The 22,021-nt window shown below is 41.7% G+C and overlaps 1 protein-coding gene across 1 annotated transcript; it reads left to right on the top strand.

Moving 5' to 3' along the window:
- The first annotated feature begins 2,063 nt into the window (after positions 1–2,063).
- On the top strand, positions 2,064–12,084 carry LOC128119811 (lysozyme C-2). The gene is made up of 5 exons (XM_052753430.1): positions 2,064–4,081; positions 5,627–6,080; positions 7,692–7,856; positions 10,590–10,668; positions 11,200–12,084. Exons 2-5 carry the CDS (start codon positions 5,945–5,947, stop codon positions 11,264–11,266), a joined length of 447 nt encoding a protein of 148 aa, XP_052609390.1. The 5' UTR covers positions 2,064–4,081; positions 5,627–5,944; the 3' UTR covers positions 11,267–12,084.
- Positions 12,085–22,021: the final 9,937 nt, after the last annotated feature.

Genomic DNA, 22,021 nt, shown 5'->3' with positions numbered 1-22,021 from the left:
GGTCTTTTTTTTTATCATGCCCCTTCAGTCCCACTCTACCTAAATTTCCACACCTCTCTCTTTGGGACACCGGTCGTGTAGTTCTCAGATGGAATCTCTCCCACTGGATTATCACTGTCTATTCCCAAACAGACACTGTGCCCAGCTGTTTGTGCAATTCACACTTGAAAGCTCTTTTCAGTCACCATGACACTCTTCTATAAACTCTATGAAGGCCCAAACTTCCTGGTTCCTGAGGAACAAGTAAATGACCTGCGTAGGCAATTGGAGTTGCTAGTTAAACACCTGGGAACCAACACTGTCCACTGAGGGTGTTAGATTAAAAACATGCAAAGACACCCAATATAGAAAACTGCTAAAAGTTGGTTAAGGGCTTAAAGCCAAGGATACTTTTTGTGAAACTGGTTTCACATTTCGAACATATCCACAGAAGTGTCTTAACATTCAGTGTCTCTTGTACAAACATGTTTTTACTTTTCAAACTGGTTTTGGTGACTCCTCCCAATGTGTATGCCGTGTTCTCCCTGCCTTTCCACACAGCCTCCTTTCACAATACTGACCACCCACCCTCAGCTCCTTCAGTACCCTGCATGACTTGCACTCTCTTAGGACTAGTAAGAAAGAAAGTTGCAAGCAGAAAATGTGATAAAAAAAAAAACACTTGAGATGCCGCTGAGGAGACGAGAGAAGGGCATTGCATTCCAATGGCATGTAGGTGAACTTCAGACTGCTAGCTCATGTCCACAGCAGAGTGGGCAAGGCAGAGTATAGGAAATGAGAAAATGGACAGAGAGAGTGAGTGTGCAGCAGCAGCAGCAGCAGCAGCAGCAGCAGCAGCAGCAGCAACAGTGAATTCTCCAGAGGCCTGGGGTCAGTACACAGCAGGATTTTACTGGGCTACTGCTCTTCTTCAAGCTAACTGTTCAAGCAACCTGCTTCCAAACAACAACTTCTGAGTCTTGCTCAAAACTGTAGCACGGTATTAGCAGCGCCGTATAACCAATTCCTGTTGTTTGGTCCTCTAGAATATGTTGAATAATGTGATTTCTTCTAACAATAAACCCGACTCAAAAGGCAACACCAACAAGATGACAGCCAGCATTAAATGTCAGTGATGTTGGGAGTCTGCATCAGGGGACCCAGCTCTCCAGCATCCTCATCTAATTTTCAGTGAGAGCAGTTTCAATTGCAGTCATGGATGACTAGAAAGCCAGAAAGTGATCATTAATCTTTTAATAAAAATATACATGTCTGAATTCAGTGCACCCAAATTATGTGGCATTTCCTATCAACCCATGTAACTCATGATGCCATTTAAATGCCATATGTGGGCTGGGGTCACGTCTTGCTGAGGCAGGTAGCAAATCTGACCCAGACAGGGTAGGGGTGCTGTGTCACAAACTATTGTCCAGCTAGATGAACCACAGTGGAGAAAGGACCTTTTAGCATCTTTTTCCCCCTTGGGTGAGCAGAAGGGGCTGTCCCACCACCCCACCCCCGTATCTTAGCATCCTTGCTTCCACAACACAGGTGAGGGTAGGTCCTCTGTACCCCTGAGCCAAAACTCCATGGGGGTAGCATCACAGCGGCTCACCCATGGTCTCTTGAGGTCCTCAGCAGTTACTGCATATAGCCCTGCAGCATCGTTTTCATTCTTGGACAAAATGCGTACCAAAGACTACTTTCAGCATCGCAGCTGATCTTGATTGACCACATCAAGGATTTTCAAAGACTGTTTGCTTTCATGTAGTTTCCCCCAACATGTCCTTATGTAGTGGCCAAAATAAATTTTAATTATTTACTACTGGTACAAAATAGGATTGAGGAAATAGTGTCACAAGAAACTCACACACCTAGGATTGCCTGTACAGTATTGGGAACCTTTAGTCATGGGGGGAAAAGCCATCTGCAGAAAAAAATTTATTCATGAGATTCCTAGGTGCTATCTCCCTTCCAGTTTCAAATCTCATTCTAAATATGATATGATTTATAATTTATATTCTGTTTTCTGATTATTTCTTTATTACAGTATCTTTGTTCCATGCATGTGATATTTTTCTCTGATCTCCGAAGCATTCATTGTGATTCCTATTTTATTTGGTGTTGAGTTATTTCCTCTTCTAGTGGTTCTCAACCTTCCTAACGCTTCGACCCTTTAATACAGTTCCTCATGTTGTGCTGAACCCCCAACCATAACATTATTTTGTTGCTACTCCATAACTGTAATTTTGCTACTGTTATGGATTGTAATGCAAATAGCTGATAGGCAGCCCCTGCCTCCGCAGAGGGTTCTCAGGTTGAGAACTGCTGGTTAGCCCCTCTTCTCTGCTTTGTGTTTTCAGGCATTGGCTTCCATCCAGTGTCTGGTGAGCTTTGGTTGATAGGAAACAGTCTTAAGCTCCAAGGAGCTGAACGGACAGTCTGTAACCAGAGGGTGCCCGCCAGAGGGATTGAGTAGTATCTGCTGCTTCATCGTGGGGCTGAATGTTAGCAACAGCAGGTCTTTTGTCCTGCTTCAGATCCTACAGGCTCTTGCCTGGGAGACAGAAATCAAGGTGCCCAGAACTCAGAGAGGGCTGATTCAAAGTAAGGGGCTTTGTGGCTCACATGTAATCCTAGGACATATGGGGCCGAGGTAGAATCATTATTGTGTACCTAAGGTGAACTGTGTAGTGAGTTCCAGGATAGCTTGGACTAGAGTGCGGACTTATCTCAATAACATCAAAGGAAGTGGGTGGGAGAATGGCTTGGGGCTGAGAATGTAGACTTCTATTTAATTTACCCATTTAACTTAATCTGCCTTTTTCTTGTAACTTACACCCCTCCTCTCTTTTCTACTTCTTTCCTTTTTCTTTCTAAGTGCTTGGGTTAAAAAAATACCTCACGAGTGCCAGGCAGCATTGTACCACCAACCTACATCATAGACCCACAGCTGTGTAGTGTAGTGGATGATGGTCCAGTCCAGAGTCTATAGATCATCATCTCAAAGAATGACTTCCATCTATCTCTGCAGACTGAAGAGTCAACAATCTGTTCTCCTGTCTGGGGGTTTAACACAGAGACTCCCAACCAGCCTTACTACTCACAGATGGCCATATAGTGTGGCTTCTACTCACCTAGTATTTTCTAGGTTGTAGGTCAAGAGCCAGCTTGATTTTCCTTGACTTCCCTTTCTGCACCCTTAGGTGTCAGCTCCCCTGTCTCCTAGACTACCATCTTTCTATCTTGATTGCAGAGTTTTTGTGCTGTTTCTCATCTGTCCTCTTACTTTCTCTACTTCCCTTGCCCTTGTTGGCTTCCCTACTTGAAATATTTATTTTTATGCCTATGGATGCTTTGCCTACGTGTGTCCTGTGTGCCATGTGTGTGTCTGGTGTTGTGGAGACCAGGAGAAGGTGTCAGACCCCCTGCACTGAAGTTCCAGATGGTTGTGAGTCACCATGTGGATGCTGGGAACTGAACCTGGGCCCTCTGCAAGAACAGTCAATGTTTTTAACTGATGAGCCACCTCTCCAGCCCCTTCATTTGGTTTTTGAGAACATGTCTCACTGTGGTCCTCAGGCTGCTCTCCAACTCCTGTACTCTAATAAACTCCCACCTCAGCTTCTGGGGTATGTGGTAGAAAAGCAGTTGGCTACATCTGACATATGCATTAAAGAATCTTTAGTCAATATTTTAATGGAATTTGCAAGGGAGTAGAGTCAGAACTGAGTGCCCAGCCCTCTGCCCACAGGACATTCTTTAGAAACATCATAAATTGCGACAAATCCTTGTCTTTTACAGTTGGTTTGCATTTCAGACATTAGTCAAAAGCTGGAGAGAGCCTTCATGGGTTCCCTCTTCTAGGCCTGAAGCCCCTCCGACTTGGCACAAAGGATTAATTTTCTTCTACTTTTGGCCACAAGGAAGCCGAATAGATTGTGAATCAAGAATAAGCAGAAGGAAGTTGTGCTGAGTGTTGTGGAAATTCCCATGAGACAGAGGCAAGGGGATCCCTACAAACTCTCAGCCAACCAGGACTTCACAACATGGCCGTCTCAAACGACAAAACAAAACAAAAACTAACAAATTAAAAAAGAAAGTAAGTAAATAATACTTCATTACAATATGACACAAATCTGGGAATTATCACCACTTTTCTTAAGATGGCAAAAATTTATAAAACTTACCAAATAAAACATGTAATATAAAGCAAATTTCTCTGGAAACAAATCCTGCCCAGAAATTATTAAATCTTGTCACTGTCTATATCTCCTGCCCCAGGATAAATAATTTAGGACATCTATAGCACCACTTCCCTTTCTAATAGACACATTAGATCAGCGCCTTCACTTCAGCTTAGGGTGACAAACAAGTACTGGGGGTTCTCTGTGTGTCCAGCACAGTAACTGCCACTGATGGAAATTAGGGTGACTTTGTGTGTGACATGGAATCTGTGCTCCAGTACAGAGATCCAGGGTCTGATGCTTTTGCTTTCTCATAGTGTCTTTTTTAAGAATACCCACAGGGGCTGGCAAGGTAGCTCAGTAGTTGAGAGCAATTGCTCTTCCAGAGTACCCAGGTTCAGTTCCCAGCACCCACATGGTGGCCTGTAACTGGGAACTGTAACTTCACTGAAACTCCACTACATCTGACATCCTTTTCTGGCCTCCATAAGATCAGGCACACATAGGGTACCCAGACATGCATGCGGTCAAAAATGACTATGCACATAGAATAAAAATAATAATTAAACATTGAAAAAATTCCATTTGTTGTCTTCTCTGTATCAGCAAATGAAAACTTTATTTGAAAAATACCCACAGCCTTCTAAGATGATCCCTTTAAAAAGTTGCACATAGTTAGAGTTATATGTTTGGTTCAGTTTTAGTTTTGAAGTCCTATTGCTTATGGTGATCCTTTATGTATTAACATGGAGAGGAGAGGCTGTGGAAGCCCAGCTCCAACCTTTTGAAGTATTCTTAGGAGGAGGAGAGAGGAATGAGAAAATATTAAATAGAAAGATAGACCTAGCCAGTGAGAAGAAAGACAGAATCACAGGATAGCTCTGGAAGGTCCTGGATCAATACCCAGCAGCCTTGTAGCTTTATTCAAGAGGGATTTTTATAACATGCCAAGGAGTGGGACAAAAGACCTCCCCCTTGCAAGATCAAAGCACACCATACTGCCAAGTATAGACCCTTCCAAACACCTGGTAACCACATTTGTGGTAAAATCATCCCATTTTGCAGTCCTGCTGGGTAAAGCAAGCTCAGATTCTCAGAACCTGAGTAAGTTCTCACTAGGAAACCTCTGTGGGTCTCCACAAGAAGCAAAGCATGATTGTAAAAGGAGCTAGGAATGATGTCCACAGGAGTCTCAGCGATAATAGAAATACAAATAGAACATTAGCAATGAAAACATTCTAGAGTAGAAACTGGCTAAGCAATGTGATACCATGGGACCCAGCCTTCTAGAGAGCAAGGACATGCAGTAGGTCCAATTGGGGGAAACACACATGAAGTGATTCAATTAAAAATCAATGCAAAATGGTGGATGCACACAGAACAATTTGATATGAAGGAATGTTGGTGAAAAGTAGTTGCTGGTTTTAACTGTAAATATTAATTGTGTTTTTTTCTTTTAGTTGTTAAACTTCACAATAAAATGAAAGAAAAACCCCCTTCCAGAAAGAGAACTAGCTCTCCATTCTTAATGATCCACATCTGTAAGCACTTTAAAATAAGTAGTGTGCATTTACTGCTGGACCCCCAGAACATCTCTCATCAAACTTTTGAAGAAAGAAGGACAAATGCAGAAGTCAGAACAGCAGGAACTTCTCCTTTACACACAGCTCAAAGATTGGAGGCCACAGCTGCTACAGAAAGGAGGAACTTGGAGGATGTTTAAATAGGAGGCTTGCCTTCTCTACTCAGCCTGCAGCGGATCCAGCTTCCAGGTCAACATGAAGGCTCTCCTCTCTCTGGGGCTCCTCCTGCTTTCTGTCACTGTCCAGGCCAAGGTCTATGAACGCTGTGAGTTCGCCAGAACTCTGAAAAGCCATGGAATGGATGGCTACAGGGGAATCAGCCTGGCCAACTGTAAGTCTCCTCTTCTTGACCCCTCCAGATAATCACCCTCTGCAGAACAGGTACAAGGAAGAAATCAGTGAGCAGAGAGGGAGCTGGGGTCAATAAGGTTTTAGCATTCCTGCGTGTTTGACTAGTTTGATTAAAAACATCAGCGTTCATCTTTTTCATCAGAGATACTGAAGTGAGGGCATGGGAGGGGACATCTTCCCAGGCTATGGCAATAGGACCTGAGGTGCTCTTGGAGAGTCACTAGGTTTTCCAGTTGCTTCAGACTCAATAGTCCACAGGGGGTGAGAAAAGATGGGAGGACTCACTCATTCAGAACTTGAGTTCTGAGAGCCTGGGGTGACTGGGATGTGTCTTCATTTCTCTGACCATGGTATGGACCTTTAGAGAAAATTTTTTTTCAGACTTTCTGAACTTCCTATGCAGGGCAGAGGGATCCTATTTCTCGCTAGTTGCTGCTTCAGTGAGGTCTTAACCTGAGTATGAAATGATTTGGTACTCTTCTTCACTGTGGGAAGGCCTTTCGTTCTGCGCAAAGGAAGACGTGGATGAGGCAAAGTTGTTCATGGCTTACTATGTCCTTGTAACTAGTATGTTTTTCAGATTGGATTAAGGCTGTTACTACTCAATAACTAATTGTCCATGAAGAGCGAATGAGCAGACAGATGTATGTGTGGATGATAGATAGATGGAGGGTGAGGTGGGTGGATGGATGGGTGGATGGATGGTTGGATGGATAGATAGATGGATGGATGGATGGATGGATGAATTTACAGAATAGCTTCTCCTGTTCTAATGTTCTCATTTTCAATATTCTCATCAGCCATTTGTGATGGTATGCACTCCTGGAATCTAAGCAATGGGACGCTGAGGCAGGAGATTGCATGTTTTGTGCCAAACTAGGATATTTAGTGACACAGAGAAGAAAAAAGATTTCTCATGTACAAATTCCCCTTGGGTTTAAGAACAACTCTCTGAGGAAATACTTATTTTCCTAAAAAGGACACCTTTTATTAGCATATGTATTTGATAATAATTTACAAAATCCACCTAACTACTATTTGTGTTTCTATTTTAGGGAGGGACCTTGAGGATAGATGGAGTAGGGAAAAGCAATGGAAGAAACAGCTATTTTATTTTGGGGAGGAGGGAGCAGGGTTTCACTGTATAGCCCTGGTTAGCCTGGAAGTTGGCTGATCTCAAACCCACACAGATTCACTAGCCTCTGCCTACAGACTGCTGGGAATAAAAGTGAGCACCACTGTGACCAGTTCATCTATTTTAGCATTAAAAAAAAACCCTTATCCTGTTTATTCTCAGTGCAAATTGATTTGTCCTCAAAGAGATTTGAGTACCTGAAAATTACTTGCTGACTAGGTACATCAATTCCACCTACTGGAAAGACAGAGGAAAGAGGATCACTTGAGACTAGAGAATACACTGGGCAATGCAGCCAGACTCAGGCTGAACTAGTGTTAGCATGCTTTATAAGTTAATGATATGGTTATACTTATAACATAAATCACTTGTAAATAAGTCATGATCAAAGAGCTAATTTGGTTTCCAATATTAATCATGTTGCTGCTTATTGATGAATATTCTTTTTCTTTGTAGGGGTGTGTTTGGCTCAGCATGAGAGTAACTATAACACACGAGCTACAAACTACAACCGTGGGGACCAAAGCACCGACTATGGGATATTTCAGATCAATAGCCGATACTGGTGTAATGATGGCAAAACCCCGAGAGCAGTGAATGCCTGTGGGATATCCTGCAGCGGTAAGACAAGGCGGGTTAGAGGGATAGAAAACACCCCCCTGCCCTTATGTTCAAGAGCTGAGACTCTGTGCAGGAGACATGACTGAAGGAAGCATCAGGAACCTGGGGAGACTGGACTGTTAGAAAGTCATTGTTATTCACATCAATGTTAGCCAAGGAAGACATTAGGTTTAGGGCATAGCTTGGCGATAGAATGCCCTGCCTACCAATCAGAGGTCCTTGGTTCCACCTCCAAAATCACTGAATGAATACTCAGTGTAAACAGAGGCTGGCCAGGTAGCTCAGACAGAAGAATTCCCTAAGTGAAGGTTTGACCCTCAGCACCCACATAAAAGCTGAGTTTGGTGATACGCATTTGTAAGACCAGCACTGGGGAGTCTGAGACAGGCAGATCCATGGGGCTCACTGGCCAACCAGATAGACTAATCTGTAAGCCAGTTCCAATGACAGACCCTGTTTCAAAAACAATATGAACTGCTTCTAGAGAACAGCTCCTGAGGTGTCCTCCGACTTCTACATACACACACATATCTGTGCAGGTACATTGGTGCACATTCCAGCACACACAGACACAAATGTTAAATTAATAGAAAATTAAAAAAAATAAAGAGCTTAGTATCATCAAATGTTGATGAGATTTTTTTAAACCTATATTCAAATGCATTCACCCATACACAGACACTTAATTAAAATTAATAAAAATAAATATTTGTAAGAAGTTGTCATTTTATAACAGATGAAAGTTTCTGGAATATGCACTAGTTAATTAATTATAAGTAGCCTTATTGGTGTTTTATCCTGGAGACTTCCATTCTAGCTGTTTACTTAGGGGTAGTTATGGAAATTGTTGTAGTGTCATTTTTGATAGAATGAATTTTGTTATAAAGATTAACATATACAAATGAAGATACTACTATAATGATATAAATATACTAAAAAGATATAAATATAATAAAGACCATATGACAAGGTACCACTAAGTCACTGGAATTTTGTCCAACTGGCCTCTATGTGTATGTGCTGATTTACTCTTTGTGTTGAGGGATTTTAGAGTGAATTACTAACATCAAGTTCTGTTTTTAAACTCCTTAGTTTGCATGTCCAAACAATCTAATTCTTAGATTGAAATTATATGATCTAACAAAATAACACACATTTATGTATTTAAGATGAAACTTGTTTGTAGCAAGAAACAAACAAACAAGGTTCACATCAGGATTGTGGTCTGGGATGGGAGAACTTGCGCTCATGCGGCGAGAGAAGTAATATGTAATTTTTAGTGCATGAATTAAATTGGTCAATGGTGTTCTATTTTCCCAGTGTGCGAATTGAACCCAAGACTTGCTACATTTTAGTCAAGCACTCTAAACAGTGAACTATTAGTTCCTACTCGGTTACACTTGGTTGTTAAAATTTTCAGGAGAAAATTGATGGTGGAACGTTCTTTGTAGCCTGCTTAGCCTAACTTTCAAAGCGTTTTGCACACTTCTCTACTGCCATTGAAAGGTATTAGAAACGACAAGCAAAGAGGAACATCACTCCCAATGTGAGTGCTCAGAGAGTTGATGTAACTGGAAACCTTTGGAGAATACTCTTCTAGACTGTGAATCTATGCTGTAGGTCCACGTAAAGTTATATCATCCACATATGTACTCCCATAAAAACATGTACAGATTCTACATTTCTTTACATGAATGAAATTGTACTTGCACAGAATCATGATATGGCTATTACTCAAAACTACATCCATAGCAACACATAATTGCCAGAATTCTCATTTTAAAGACTGAACAAGCCGGGCGGTGGTGGCGCACGCCTTTAATCCCAGCACTCGGGAGGCAGAGGCAGGCGGATCTCTGTGAGTTCGAGGCCAGCCTGGTCTACGGCGCGAGATCCAGGAAAGGCGCAAAGCTACCCAGAGAAACCCTGTCTCGAAAAACCAAAAAAAAAAAAAAAAAAAAAAAAAAAAGACTGAACAAATTTGCAGTAGCAATATTTTGTATGTTGAAAATACCATTCTTTAGTCTTGAGTCTTAAAACACCTGGCTGCTTCCTTTTTCAAGATTATAAATCGCTAGGAAGACCTTTATTCACACAAGGCTTGTGCATTGTTTTCTGTCTTAAAGTATTCATTTATCTTTATGTGTGTGGGTGTTCTGCCTGCATAGGGGACTGTGTACCACTTGTATGCCTGGTACCTGTTTAGTCAACTGGAGTTAGAGACAGTTGAGAGCTGCCATGTGGGTGCTGGGAATCAAGTCCTCTGGAAGAGCATCCAGTGCTCTTAGCCACTGAGTCATCTGTCCAGCCCCTGTTTCTCTTTAGGATAAATTCCACTGGTAGACCCAGGTGACAATTCTGGTGTGTTCTATTATCCAGTGTGAGAACAAAGAGGAACTTCCCTCAAGGCAGCTGACAGTCCCACAGCCTCCAGTGACCCCTCATGACTTTAATGTGTTCTTTACTTTTTATCAGTGTTGAAATCCCAAGAACACTCTACACTCAAGTATATCCCAACCCCCCCAGGGACTTTATAAATGAGAAATAAAATGACTTAGACCATGTCACCTGCATAGAATCAAGAGAGGCTGTCTCCAATATCACAGATGCAGGGACACTTGCAAAAATAATTTCTTGTATGCACTGCTCAGTGTCACAGAAGAAAGCTGGCTGGATCTGAACTGAAAGTGGTTTCTGTAACAGTCCTTGTCCTTCCCCACCCCTGTCTTTCAGCTTTGCTCCAGGATGACATCACTCAAGCCATACAATGTGCAAAGAGGGTTGTGAGGGATCCACAAGGCATTAGAGCATGGTATGTTGGAACTCTGGAAGGGGGAACTGCTGGTTCTGTTGATATGTGTGTTGAGTCTTTCTAAGACCCAAGTGTTATTCTGAGCACTGTGGGTACAGCTGGGGCCTTTCACTCCATCATTAGGTTTAGAGAATTTCTCCAGATTGTGAGAATTCCCACACATGACTGATTCCATTTCAGGCCCCCAGACTATTTGTAGAATCAGTTAACAGTTCTGTGCCTGTGATGTCACAGTGACATTGAGTATCCTGTGCTCTGCCCAGGGTTTGGAGAGGATCAAACAGCCTTGTAGACACAGCTCCATCAGGCAGCAGTAGGGTTTGGAGAGGATCAAACAGCCTTATAGACACAGCTCCATCAGGCAGCAGTAGGTTCTGGGTGCAGCTATAGCCAGTGTTTCACACTAGATCTTGGCCCAGAACACAGTCTCCATTAGTGTCACTGTTATACTATTTCCCCTCACAGGTTTGAGAATGTGGGTGACAGAGGACACAATTCTAACCATTTCCCCTGTCTCACTCTCCTCCACAGGGTGGCCTGGAGAAACCGCTGTCAAAACCGAGATCTCACCCAGTACATTAAAGGCTGTGGAGTCTAAACGCTGTGTGCCTCCACCTCAGCTCACTCTGTCTCATTCTCGCTATAGAAGTAGTTATGGGAAAGGTCACATTTCCTCAGTTTCCCCTTCAGACAAGCAGGCTTTTATCAGAAACAGGGGCAACATGGAGACTGTTTCCTAAGAGGCTTAGTGCTGACTAATGTGCTCACTGTTTTATGGAAAGCCTCCATTTATTCAGTTAGCCAAAGCAGCAGATTCTGGTGACAGTGATCTAGCATTGAGTGTCACACACATCTCTGTACATCAGTTCTTCACCTATGAAGTAATTCACATTAAGTTTCATCGGAATTAATCTTCATCTCCCCACTGTTGGATAGACATACAGTAAATACGTAAGGAGACAGTAGATCTTGGGTGAAATGGCAGCTGTGTGAGCTCCCAGGCCTTGTGTGGGCTCAGCACCCAGACAGTTAAGAACAGGTACTGTGTGGGGCAAGGTGGGTTTTTAAGGGAACAGAATTCTGAGTAGATAGAACTGAGACTGCTTCAACTCAGAAACTTGGTACCAGGAAATGTGTGACCTTTCAAAAAAAGAATTATCTTAGTGTTGACCCATTCATAGTGCTTGAAAGTCAATTCTTAACTCATGAGTCAGTCTGTGTTAACCCTTGAGAGAATGTTCGATACCTTAGCTGGCCACGAGGTATTCAGGACACATTGAATTGACTGTGCTAGTCCTTAAGTTCTTTAAAGTAGCTTCATGCATACCAACTAGCTCTGAGACAGATGAACTTGTATCGGCAAAACTAACCGCATTGTGAAAAACTACAAATAGCCATTAAATGATTTTCAATGCACACCTTGTCTTTCTTTACTCTCCTATGCTGTCTCTGGGGAAATGGTTTATATATTGTGAAAAATCAACATGACACTCTTAATAGGATCTAGATCCTCACCTACACTTAGCCAACACTTACATCCTTACCTAAACATAACCAGTGTCTACATTCTACCTACACATAGCATGTGCCTATATCCTCACCTACACATAACATGTGCCTATATCCTCACCTACACATAGTGTGTGCCTATCTATATCCACACCTACATGTAGCCATTGCCTACACCCTGGTTACATGCAACAACCTGGATATTCTGGGGTAATATTCAAAAGCCAGCTGACTCATCTCCTTTGTCCCTAATAGGACATGGGACCACCCACAAGACATGTTTTAAGTTTAAGAAGGAAAACTTGTTCCTTGTTGCAGATACATGCAGTATATCCCTCAGTCCTTGAACACACTGTTCATGGTAACTGATTGAGAGACTTATTCTTTTAATTTATACTTAAACATATCCAAGCCATCTAATATCCATTCAATTAATAGCAACATCTGGGTCTAACTCCAGCCGACGTATTACAGATGTGGTAGTTTGTTTCCCCAAAGCACTGGAAGTGTATGTACCATAAAGATGATGGGAAGGGGAGCTATGAAATGCTACCTTCCAGACATAACATGGCTGTTGCACCCATACATTCTCAGCAGCAGTGACTTCCTGCTCAATACTGGACTCATTAGCATTACATTCTGGGTGAGCAATTGGTATCTGTGATCCCTCCCTTCCCACAGGGGCTACCAGCAGTTAATGGTTGCTGGGGGTCAGGGGGAGGAGAGGAGTCACATTCCTCAGTGGTGTAGTTACTGGTAATTGCCCTTGCTCAAGTGAGTAACACCCACCCACATAAATGCAAGCAACCTTAACTTATGCCATGGCCACGATACTCAAAATGCTCTTAAGTGAGAAGAGGCATGAGATGGGAAGGAGTTCTGTGGGAAGTGGAGGGGCATGGGAGAAGATATTGGGGAGGAATATGAACGAAGTACATTGTATGTGTGTGCATAAAATTGTGAAATTCTAAGTAAGTTTAAGGAAACCCAGGGCCTCATACCCTGAAAGAACATAGGAAACACCACCCAAAGTTCTCTTCTCCAAGTCTCCAAAACTATTGACACCCTCCCTGGGCAGCTTCTAGTTTCTTTCTGGCTTGATAGAAGGGCTTGAGCTCCTGATAAAGGTGATGTCTCCATGTGCAGTTGGAATCACAGTCCACTCACTCCTCCAAGCTGTTTGTCCTCTTTCTATATCACCTTCATCATGGCACCAAATACCCCAGGAATCTGTCATCTTGGATGGCATCTTAGGAAGCAGGATACAGCCCTCCAATAATATCATCTTTTGTTCTCACTAGCACAAGACTTGAGTGCAAAAGGTCTGTACATAATTATCTGCTGTATCCTCATCTCTAATTTTAGTCAAGATTTCTATTGCTGTGAAGAAACACCATGACCAGGACAACTCTTAAACAGGAAAACATTCAATTGGGGCTGGCTTACAGTTCAGAAGTTCAGTCCATTATCACCGTGGTGGGACATTGTGGCATGCAGGCTGACATGGTACTTGGAGAAGGAGCTGAGAGTTCTACATCTTGATGCATAGGCAAGAGGAAGTAAAGTGTCCCACACTGGGTGTAGCTTGAACACAGGAGACCTAGAAGCTCACCCTCACAGTGACACACTTCCTCCAACAAGGCCACACCTCCAAATATCTCCACTCCCTACAGGCTAAGCATCCAAGCACATGAGTCTATGGGGATGTTAGTTTCCACCTTGGCTGCAGCCTGCCTCTGTCACCAAAGCAGTTACATCATCACTTCCCTTCAGGGGCCTTTCCACTGCCAGCTCTGTGCCATATGCGCCCCTTGAAAGTGCCCACCAGACACAGATGGCTCTCTTGCCTCTTTTCCTCTCGTCTCTCTTCTTCCTCTTGTCTCTTCCCTGTTCTCACTGTCTCTCTGTCTCTCTGTCAGTCTGTCTGTCTGCATCTCTCATGTCCTCACTCTGACTTGGCCTTTCAATCTTTCACACTTTCCCTCCCCCAATAAACCTCTTGCACTTACTCGGTTGCACATGACATGTTTGCTTTGTGGCATACCTTGGCAGGGCCAACCGAAAGGTACCCACTTTGCCTTTCTTTTTTATTTATCGTTACAAGGAATATATCATTTCAAACCACTACATGCCCCATTCTCTCATCATGTCTTTCTAATCTAATCTCATTCAGATCAATCTCCTTGTGAAGACATCTCCCATGATGCCTTGGTTCTAATCCAGTCAGCATGGCTGCTCTTCTTACCTAATGTCTCAGCAGCATTGCACAAAGTGCAACACTTCATACTTCTGGGAACTCTGCTCTGTTGGCTTCTCCACACCTACATCCCATGTCATAGCCAAATCTGATCCCTCCTCACTACACATTGGCAAAGTGAGCTGCCCATACTTCTAGAGAGGATTCTAGCTCAGCTTCTCTACCCATCTCTTCCTTCACAGACTGCTTCTTCTTAGTCCTTCTCGTTCATTCTTTGATTTCAATTTCCTATCTCAATGTGAGCATGCCCTGGTATCAACTTACTATCATTTCATACTTACCAATGATTTATTCATTTATAATTTATTTCCCTATCTATTGTTAGACTTATCCATGCTCAATAATAATCTGAACATATTAACTGAAAAACTCCAGAAGTACGTAATTCCTAAAGTTTGGATTTCATGTCTCTAAAAGCATGTGATGAAGTTCTCCACTGTCCTGCTGTGTTCAAACAGCACATAAGTCATCTCTTTATCCAGGGTACCCACACTATATACACTGCCCACTCACTAGTCACATAGAACCAAGTCAGGAATGGTTATACCTTGGCAATAACTAAGTGCTCATGTTGCAATAGTTCTCATATGACTTAGTACAAAATTGTTCAGTTTTATTACTAGTTATTGTTAATCTCTTGTTGTATTGGTTACTTTTATCTTCTGTGAGCGATGAAACACCACATCCAAAAGCAACTTGTGAAGGAAAGGGATTATTAGCTTACATGTCCTGATCACAGTCCATTGCTAAGGGAAATCAGGTCAAAAACTCAAGGAAGGAAACTGCAGATAAGATCTGAAGCAGAAGTTATGGAGAAGAGCTGCTTACTGACTTGCTCACATGGCTTGCTCAGATTGCTTTCTTATACACTTCAAGACCACCTGCCCAGCCATGGCATTATGTCCAGGGATGCTGGGTCCCACATCAATCATCAATCAAGAAAATGCCCCACAGGCCAATTTGGTGGAAGCATTTTCTCAATCAAGGTTCCCTCTTCTCAGACGACTCTAGCTTTTTTTCTTTTTTGTCAAGTTGACAAACAACAACAACAAAACTAACAAAGACAGTCACATTCTTTGATAAGTGAATTAAAATTGCCCATAAAAATATGGGAGGAAGTCTGACACATGTTATTTGCTGATTAATACAGTAACTGGTGTTCATGGAATGTACCTTCATAGATAGTGGAATTTATCTCCATAGAGAATTTGTCTCCTCTCACCAAAACACAAGCTTAAAGGACAGAGTTTTTTCTACATTTTAAAAATATTAAGGGGCTGAGAGATTGCTCAGTGGTTAGGAGCACTGACTGTTCTTCCACAGGACCCAGGGTCAATTCCCAGCACCCACATGGCAGCTCACAGGTGTCTGTAACTCCAGTTTCAGGGGACCTCACACCCTCATGCAGGCAAAACACCAATGTGCATAAATAGAAAGAAAGAGTGTTGGAATGAGCTGGAGTTATATCTCATTAATAGAATGCATCCTGAACATGTGCAAAGCTCCCAATTTGACCCTCAGCATAAGAGAGAGAGAAACAGAGAGAGAAAAAGAAGAGAGAATTGTCCTGAATCTAGTGATATCTCCTGAGCTCTTGGTTCTTACCTTGGCATAATGTCATCTGTTGCCTATGTTATCTGTCATCTTTCGAACAGCTCTCTTTCAGTCCAATGTAGAGGGTGTTTAGTTGTTGTTCTTATGTTTCGTTTTAAAGGTTTTGATCCTGATGACTTCTGGAAAGGGAGAGTTTGTTTCCTTTAAGGGTGTCTGCCCTGGTAGGTGGACCACACTCTAGTGAATGGCCTCACACCCATGAGTGCACGGGCAACACACACTGGACTCAGTTGGTTAAAAAACAGCAACCACAAAGAGGACATGGAGTTGGGAGGGGGTCTGGAGGGAAGGGGAGAAGATAAGAGGTGGTATGGGAATTGGTGATGTGGGTGCCCACAGAGGTATCCTAGTGAGATCTGAGCTTGCTTTATCCAAAAGGGCTGCATAACAGAATGGACTGACCATATGTGCAGTTACCAGTTTGGAAGGGTCTACACTTGGCTGTGCTAGGAGGAGGTCTTTTGCTCTACCCCTTGGCATTCCTATAAAAAGCCCTTTAGAAGAGATGGAAAGGGCCAGTGGATAAGGATCCAGGCCCTCCCAATACTATACTGTGTTTCTGTCTGTCTCTCCCCCTCTATATTTCTAACTAAATCTCTTATACCTCACACCTCAAGAGTACCCTAGGGGAAAAGGTGGAGGCATGTCCCCCACAAATGGCACCATGAACAGGGACCAAGGACCTTATGAAAGCTGTGTCAGGGGGCATCCTGGGTATAGGGCATACCAATAAGGAATTGAAAAATAAAGGCTATCGTATTTTATTCTCAGGAGTGAAAGTTAGGTGGTACAATGCCAAAGTTGAAAAGTGAGGCTACAGCGTATATTTCTGTCTATCTAGGTTTCTTTCTTTTTCTTTCTCTCTTAATTTCTACACAAAAATTAAAGGAAATATATAAAGTAGAATATAGGAATATAGTGTAAGAAGAAATTTAGAATAAGACTAGAATGTAGGAATATAGTTTTAGAAAGAAAAACAGAATAAAATAAGCAACAAGACAGAGGATCTATGTCCTTGATTTTTCAGCTATGTGACTATGAGTGCAAAGTCCTGGGGGAGAATCAGAGAAATCTATTAAAGATGAGAATAAACAGGCAGAAAAAGATTACTATGGAAGCTTTTAGCCTGGAGACAGACAAGCCCTGAGAAACAAGGGGAAATTTTCCCGAGGCAGAGGTAGATTAAACAAAATTCTCTACTGCTGTGGCAAACACCATTGTAACACTGTACCATCAGAATTAGTTTCCATTTGACCATAGAGTCAAAATTTAGAGAACAGAAATTTTGGAAAAGCCTTAGAAATCTCTCTCTAAAAAAAACTAGAAGCCTTTCAGACCTTTCTTTCTTAGATGTTTTCTCTTTCTGTATGTGCAAAAAACTAAACACACCTGGAAAAAACAATCCATCGGAATGGCTGAATCACTCAGGACTGCCCTAAGAAAAAGATCCCCTGCCGCACTAGTAATCCTTACTCTTAGCATTGTATCTCTATTTCTATGAGACAATTGAGAAGCAATTAGCAAAGGGCCAGGGAGCTAACACCTCAGAGTTTGAGTGCATTCTGGGGACACTCTGGTTCCTGCAGTTGTCAAGCAGATTCTTCCAGTGTGGAGTCAAGGCAGAGGAGGTGCAGGACCCGGAGAAAACTGCTAGCATAAAAAAATGGGTCAATTTGACTGTACAAACAAAGGTATCAGGAATGGCGACAGCTGCCCTACTGCAAGTCCTGAGTCCAGTAGGTGGGGCTACTCAGTGTCCACACCTGAAAAAAATATCTCTGAAAAAGCACTTTTTTTTCAATTGGGAGAAAGATCTTTCTGAAAAAAGCTTTTATTCCAACAAATTCTTTTTTTTTCCCACTAACCCTGTAAGATGGAAGAGCAAGCCCTGAGGGGTTTTTTCTTCTGGCCCCAAAACGCTGGTGTGAGAGCACGTGGACAGGCATGACCAGCTCTGGGAACAGTGGCAGGTGAAAATTGTGATTAGAGAGGTACACCTGTCTAATGGCCATGCAGGCATCCTAAAGCAAGCTTAGGGAGAACAGAAACCTCCTGTGTGTGTGTGTGGGAATGCTCATTTGATCTTGGTATTCAGTACAAAGACAAACAATAAATGGAAACAGGAATGTGTTGTGCTCGAAAAGTAGCATGGGAAATGTAGTCTGTAACATCAATCATAACCATAGGATGATATAGAGAAAGGCAGTATGGGAAATTTAGTTTTTACCTCAAAATGGTGATACTGCCTCAAAACTGTTTTTTTCTTTCAGCTCAAAAATGTGTTTTTTTCCCCCAAGTGATGTTAGAAATCTTAGTTTTACCTCTTGAAAACTGAGAGCAGGTTCACCTGTAATTTTAACTATGGTGATTCTTGACTCATGTATTCTTTCTTATTGGAAGATAATGTAAATAAGGTTTTATAAAGTAGTCCTATAAAATGTAAGTTTAACTATGTATAGTGATAATAGTTTTGTTAAGAGATATGTTTTAGATGTTTGCTAAAGTTTACAAAGTAGTCTTACACAGAGTTTGTTTTAAAAGTAAGTTTGTTTGAAGTGTAAATATGTACAGTAAATAGTCATGCTAATTGTAAATATGTATAGCAATGTTCATACTAGAATTATGTTGGCATTAATGAATCAGTTTTGTAATGCCCTGAGAATTTTTAAGTTTGATACAGTTTATTTGATGGGGTTTGTTGAGAATTGTATTTTAACCAATTGATATATTGTTAAATTACTGCTAACTTCATATTTGAATTAGGATGTTAACCTGTTAATGTTAAGACATTGTTGTAAAAATGAGGCACAAGCTGAATGCTTTATTTGAAGTAGTACAATTGTTAAAGATAAGAGCTCATTTGAAATGTCAGTCTAAATTTAACTGGGTGTGTGTAACCTCTTCTGTTTACAAAGAAAGTGTTACTTGATGGAAAGAGGTTAGAGCTAATTCTGAGAGTAATTTGGTATGATGCTAAAGGAGTTCTTAGTTTTATTTATTCAATTATTATGAAAAATTTTTCATTCATTTTATGCACCAAAGATTCCCCTTTTCCATCCTCTCGTCCCCCCAGCCTCTCCCTCCCAACCTACCCTGCACTCCCACCCACAAGAAGGCAAGGCCTCCCATGGGAGGCACATCCAGTAGAGGCAAGTCTAAGCCCTTCAAGGAGTCCTCAGTTTAGATGTGGTAGCTTCAGGAGTTTCCTGATTTAAAAAAGGCCAAGTTGGATTTTGATGCAGCTAAAATTGCTGTGGACATCCCAGATCATTTAAAAAGGCCATTGTATCTTGATCATCCTCTACTCTTTTACGAGGAGGTATAGCATCCATAAGGAGCAGGTGAATTGCTGTGATTATTCAAACTACTTGCAAGCTCTTAGTGGAAAGCTGATTCAGAGCTGCATAGAGTTAAGCTCTGTCAGAGCTAGTAGTCAGAGACAGGTAAGTCTTTCTTGCCCCCTGTCAACCTAAGACAGAACACACTTGGCAGAATGTGTGTTTCAAAGACAGGTAAGTCAGGATGGTTGAAGAAGGCAACATAAGACAGGCACAGTCATCTGAGGGGTCTGATGGATGCTTTATATTATACTGAATGGGGAATTTGTGGGGGCCCACAAAGACTCCAGCTTGTGAATTGTTTCCATCTTGACTAAAGATCAGAGAATCTGAGCTTGTTTCTCCCCCGTGCAAGGCTGCATAACAGGATATTTTGACCAAGGGTGTGGTCACCAGATGTCTTGATACTAAGGAGGTGTTTACACTTAACTGTACTCTGTACCCTAAACTGTGACGTCCTTGAAAGGGGTGGTTTTTTTCACCTCCCTTGCCTTGGTATTTAAAGGCTGTGAGTAGGGGATGGGGAAGATAGCTCAGAGGTTATGAGCACTGCCTGCTCTTCCAGAGGTCCTGAGTTCAATTCCCAGCAACCAATGGTGGCTCACAACCATCTGTAATGAGATCTGGTGCCCTCTTTTGGCCTGCAGACATACATGCAGGCAGTACACTGACAAATAAATCTTAAAAAAAAAAAAAGGCTGTGAGTAATAAATCTCATGTCTGTGGTATTGACCCAGAATCCTCTTGAAGCTATCCTGTTTGCCTCTGTTGCCCTCTTCTGGCTTTTTAGGGCACTGATGCATGTGGTGACATGTGGAGGCAAATCATTCATACTCATAAAACAAAATGGATTTTTTTAAAAAAAAACACTGTTGTTTTTGGTGCTGAAAATAATTAATTTGAAAATAAAATATGATGTTTTTATTTTAGTGCACTAAATTTAAAAATTTTCAAATTTTTAAAATAAATTTGAAAAATTATTTCAAATTTCACACTCCCCCCCATCAGAACCATTCAACAGGTCAAGTGGGACTTGACAATTTAAAATAATTAATTTGAAAATAAAATATGATGTTTTTATTTTAGTGCACTAAATTTAAAAATTTTCAAATTTTTAAAATAAATTTGAAAAATTATTTCAAATTTCACACTCCCCCCCATCAGAACCATTCAACAGGTCAAGTGGGACTTGACAATTTAAATGTTTTGCTATTCTTTCCCAGGAAGGACAAGACTCAAAGGAAGAATGGGACAATCACCCTTTGGAGAGGATGAACTGGACACTCTGGATTTGAGACTCAAGGCCCAGCTGCAGGGATGGAGTGTAGCTCAGAGGCAGAGTGCATTCTAGCACATGGAAATCCCAGCAGCTGTGGTGTGGCTTTCTCTTCCAGGCAAAAAATGATCACCATCTTGGTGTAGAGAGTTCATCTGGTAGCCTTTGCAATGAGAGGAGTAGAATAGTATGGAACAGCCAGGCAATGATTTTAGGGCTGTTAGCACTTCTAGTATGCAGAGGAAGGCAGAATCCCGGGACCCTCATCATGGATTCCAGCTATTATTCCCTTCTGTCCTTTCCCAACTGCTAGTGATCCTGGGGGATTATTGAGTATAAGTAGGTTAGCTGAGTGGGAAAACTCCATGATGCAGCTTCCATGATGTGGTCATTCATGGTGGGTGGGAATTTTCAGTGAAGCAGCTAGCTGCTTAGGTTACTCATGATTCTTTAAGTAATACCCTATTTACATTCTGTAAGTAAACCTACTACAGTCCTAGGTTCACTGAGTTGGACTTTGGTGAATTGTTATTTGATCTATTGTTGGTGTCCTATATGACTAAGTGGACCTTTATTCATATCCTCCCATAAAACAGTAAAGAAACACCTGTAAAGAGAAAGGGGATGGTTAAAATCAGAGTTATAATGCCATGATGCAAATGGGGAGATAAAATAAAATCCTGCATTCTGAGCCCTAAGCCAGGACGCTTCTCAACCTGCCCCTTTGGAGCAAGTTGAATTCTGACTATCATTAACTACCTCTAGGTAGGATTCAATATGATTCCTTTCTGTGATAAACATATCAAGAGGGAGAAAAGACATTTTGATGATAATACTTGTTGCTTCCAATGAAATGGCCAGTTCTACTCATTTGCTTCTGATGGCACCTATACAGGTCATAGATGTTCCAGTTGGCTGCTCAGTGTTTAAGGCTATACAAAATCAATCAAACATCACTGCATACTTTTTAAAAGCTATTAATAGGAAAGACAGGTCAAAGCAAACACTTAGGAAGAAGAACTTAGAAAACAGGAGCATGGGAAATCATTAGAGGGAATAATATAAATTATATTATAAAATAAAAATGTGAATGCATTAAGAACATATTTACTAGAGGAGCTCAGAGATGTTCTACATGTATATGAGGCCCATGGCAATGTCAAGAAGCCTCTTGGAGGTGGGGGAGGGCCTTTGCTCTACCCCATGGAATTCCTATAAATAGCTCTTTAGAAGAGACACAAGGGGCCAGTGGATTAGGATCCAGGCTCTCTCAAGGCTATCTTGTGTTTCTGTCTGTTTATTTCCCTTCTATCCTTCTATCTAAATCTCTTATCCATCACTCCTCAAGAGTATATCCTG

This window comes from Peromyscus californicus, unplaced genomic scaffold, assembly GCF_007827085.1.
Source record: "Peromyscus californicus insignis strain IS unplaced genomic scaffold, ASM782708v3 Scaffold_24__1_contigs__length_46423439, whole genome shotgun sequence".
NCBI lineage: Eukaryota > Metazoa > Chordata > Mammalia > Rodentia > Cricetidae > Peromyscus > Peromyscus californicus.
This window is presented reverse-complemented; position numbering and strand designations above follow the sequence as displayed.

Coding starts and splice junctions, on each gene's coding strand:
- LOC128119811 (XM_052753430.1), top strand. CDS start 5,945: ATGAAGGCTCTCCTCTCTCTGGGGCTCCTCCTGCTTTCTGTCACTGTC. Junction 7,857..10,589: donor CTGTGGGATATCCTGCAGCG/GTAAGACAAGGC, acceptor CCTGTCTTTCAG/CTTTGCTCCAGGATGACATC. Junction 10,669..11,199: donor CCACAAGGCATTAGAGCATG/GTATGTTGGAAC, acceptor TCTCCTCCACAG/GGTGGCCTGGAGAAACCGCT.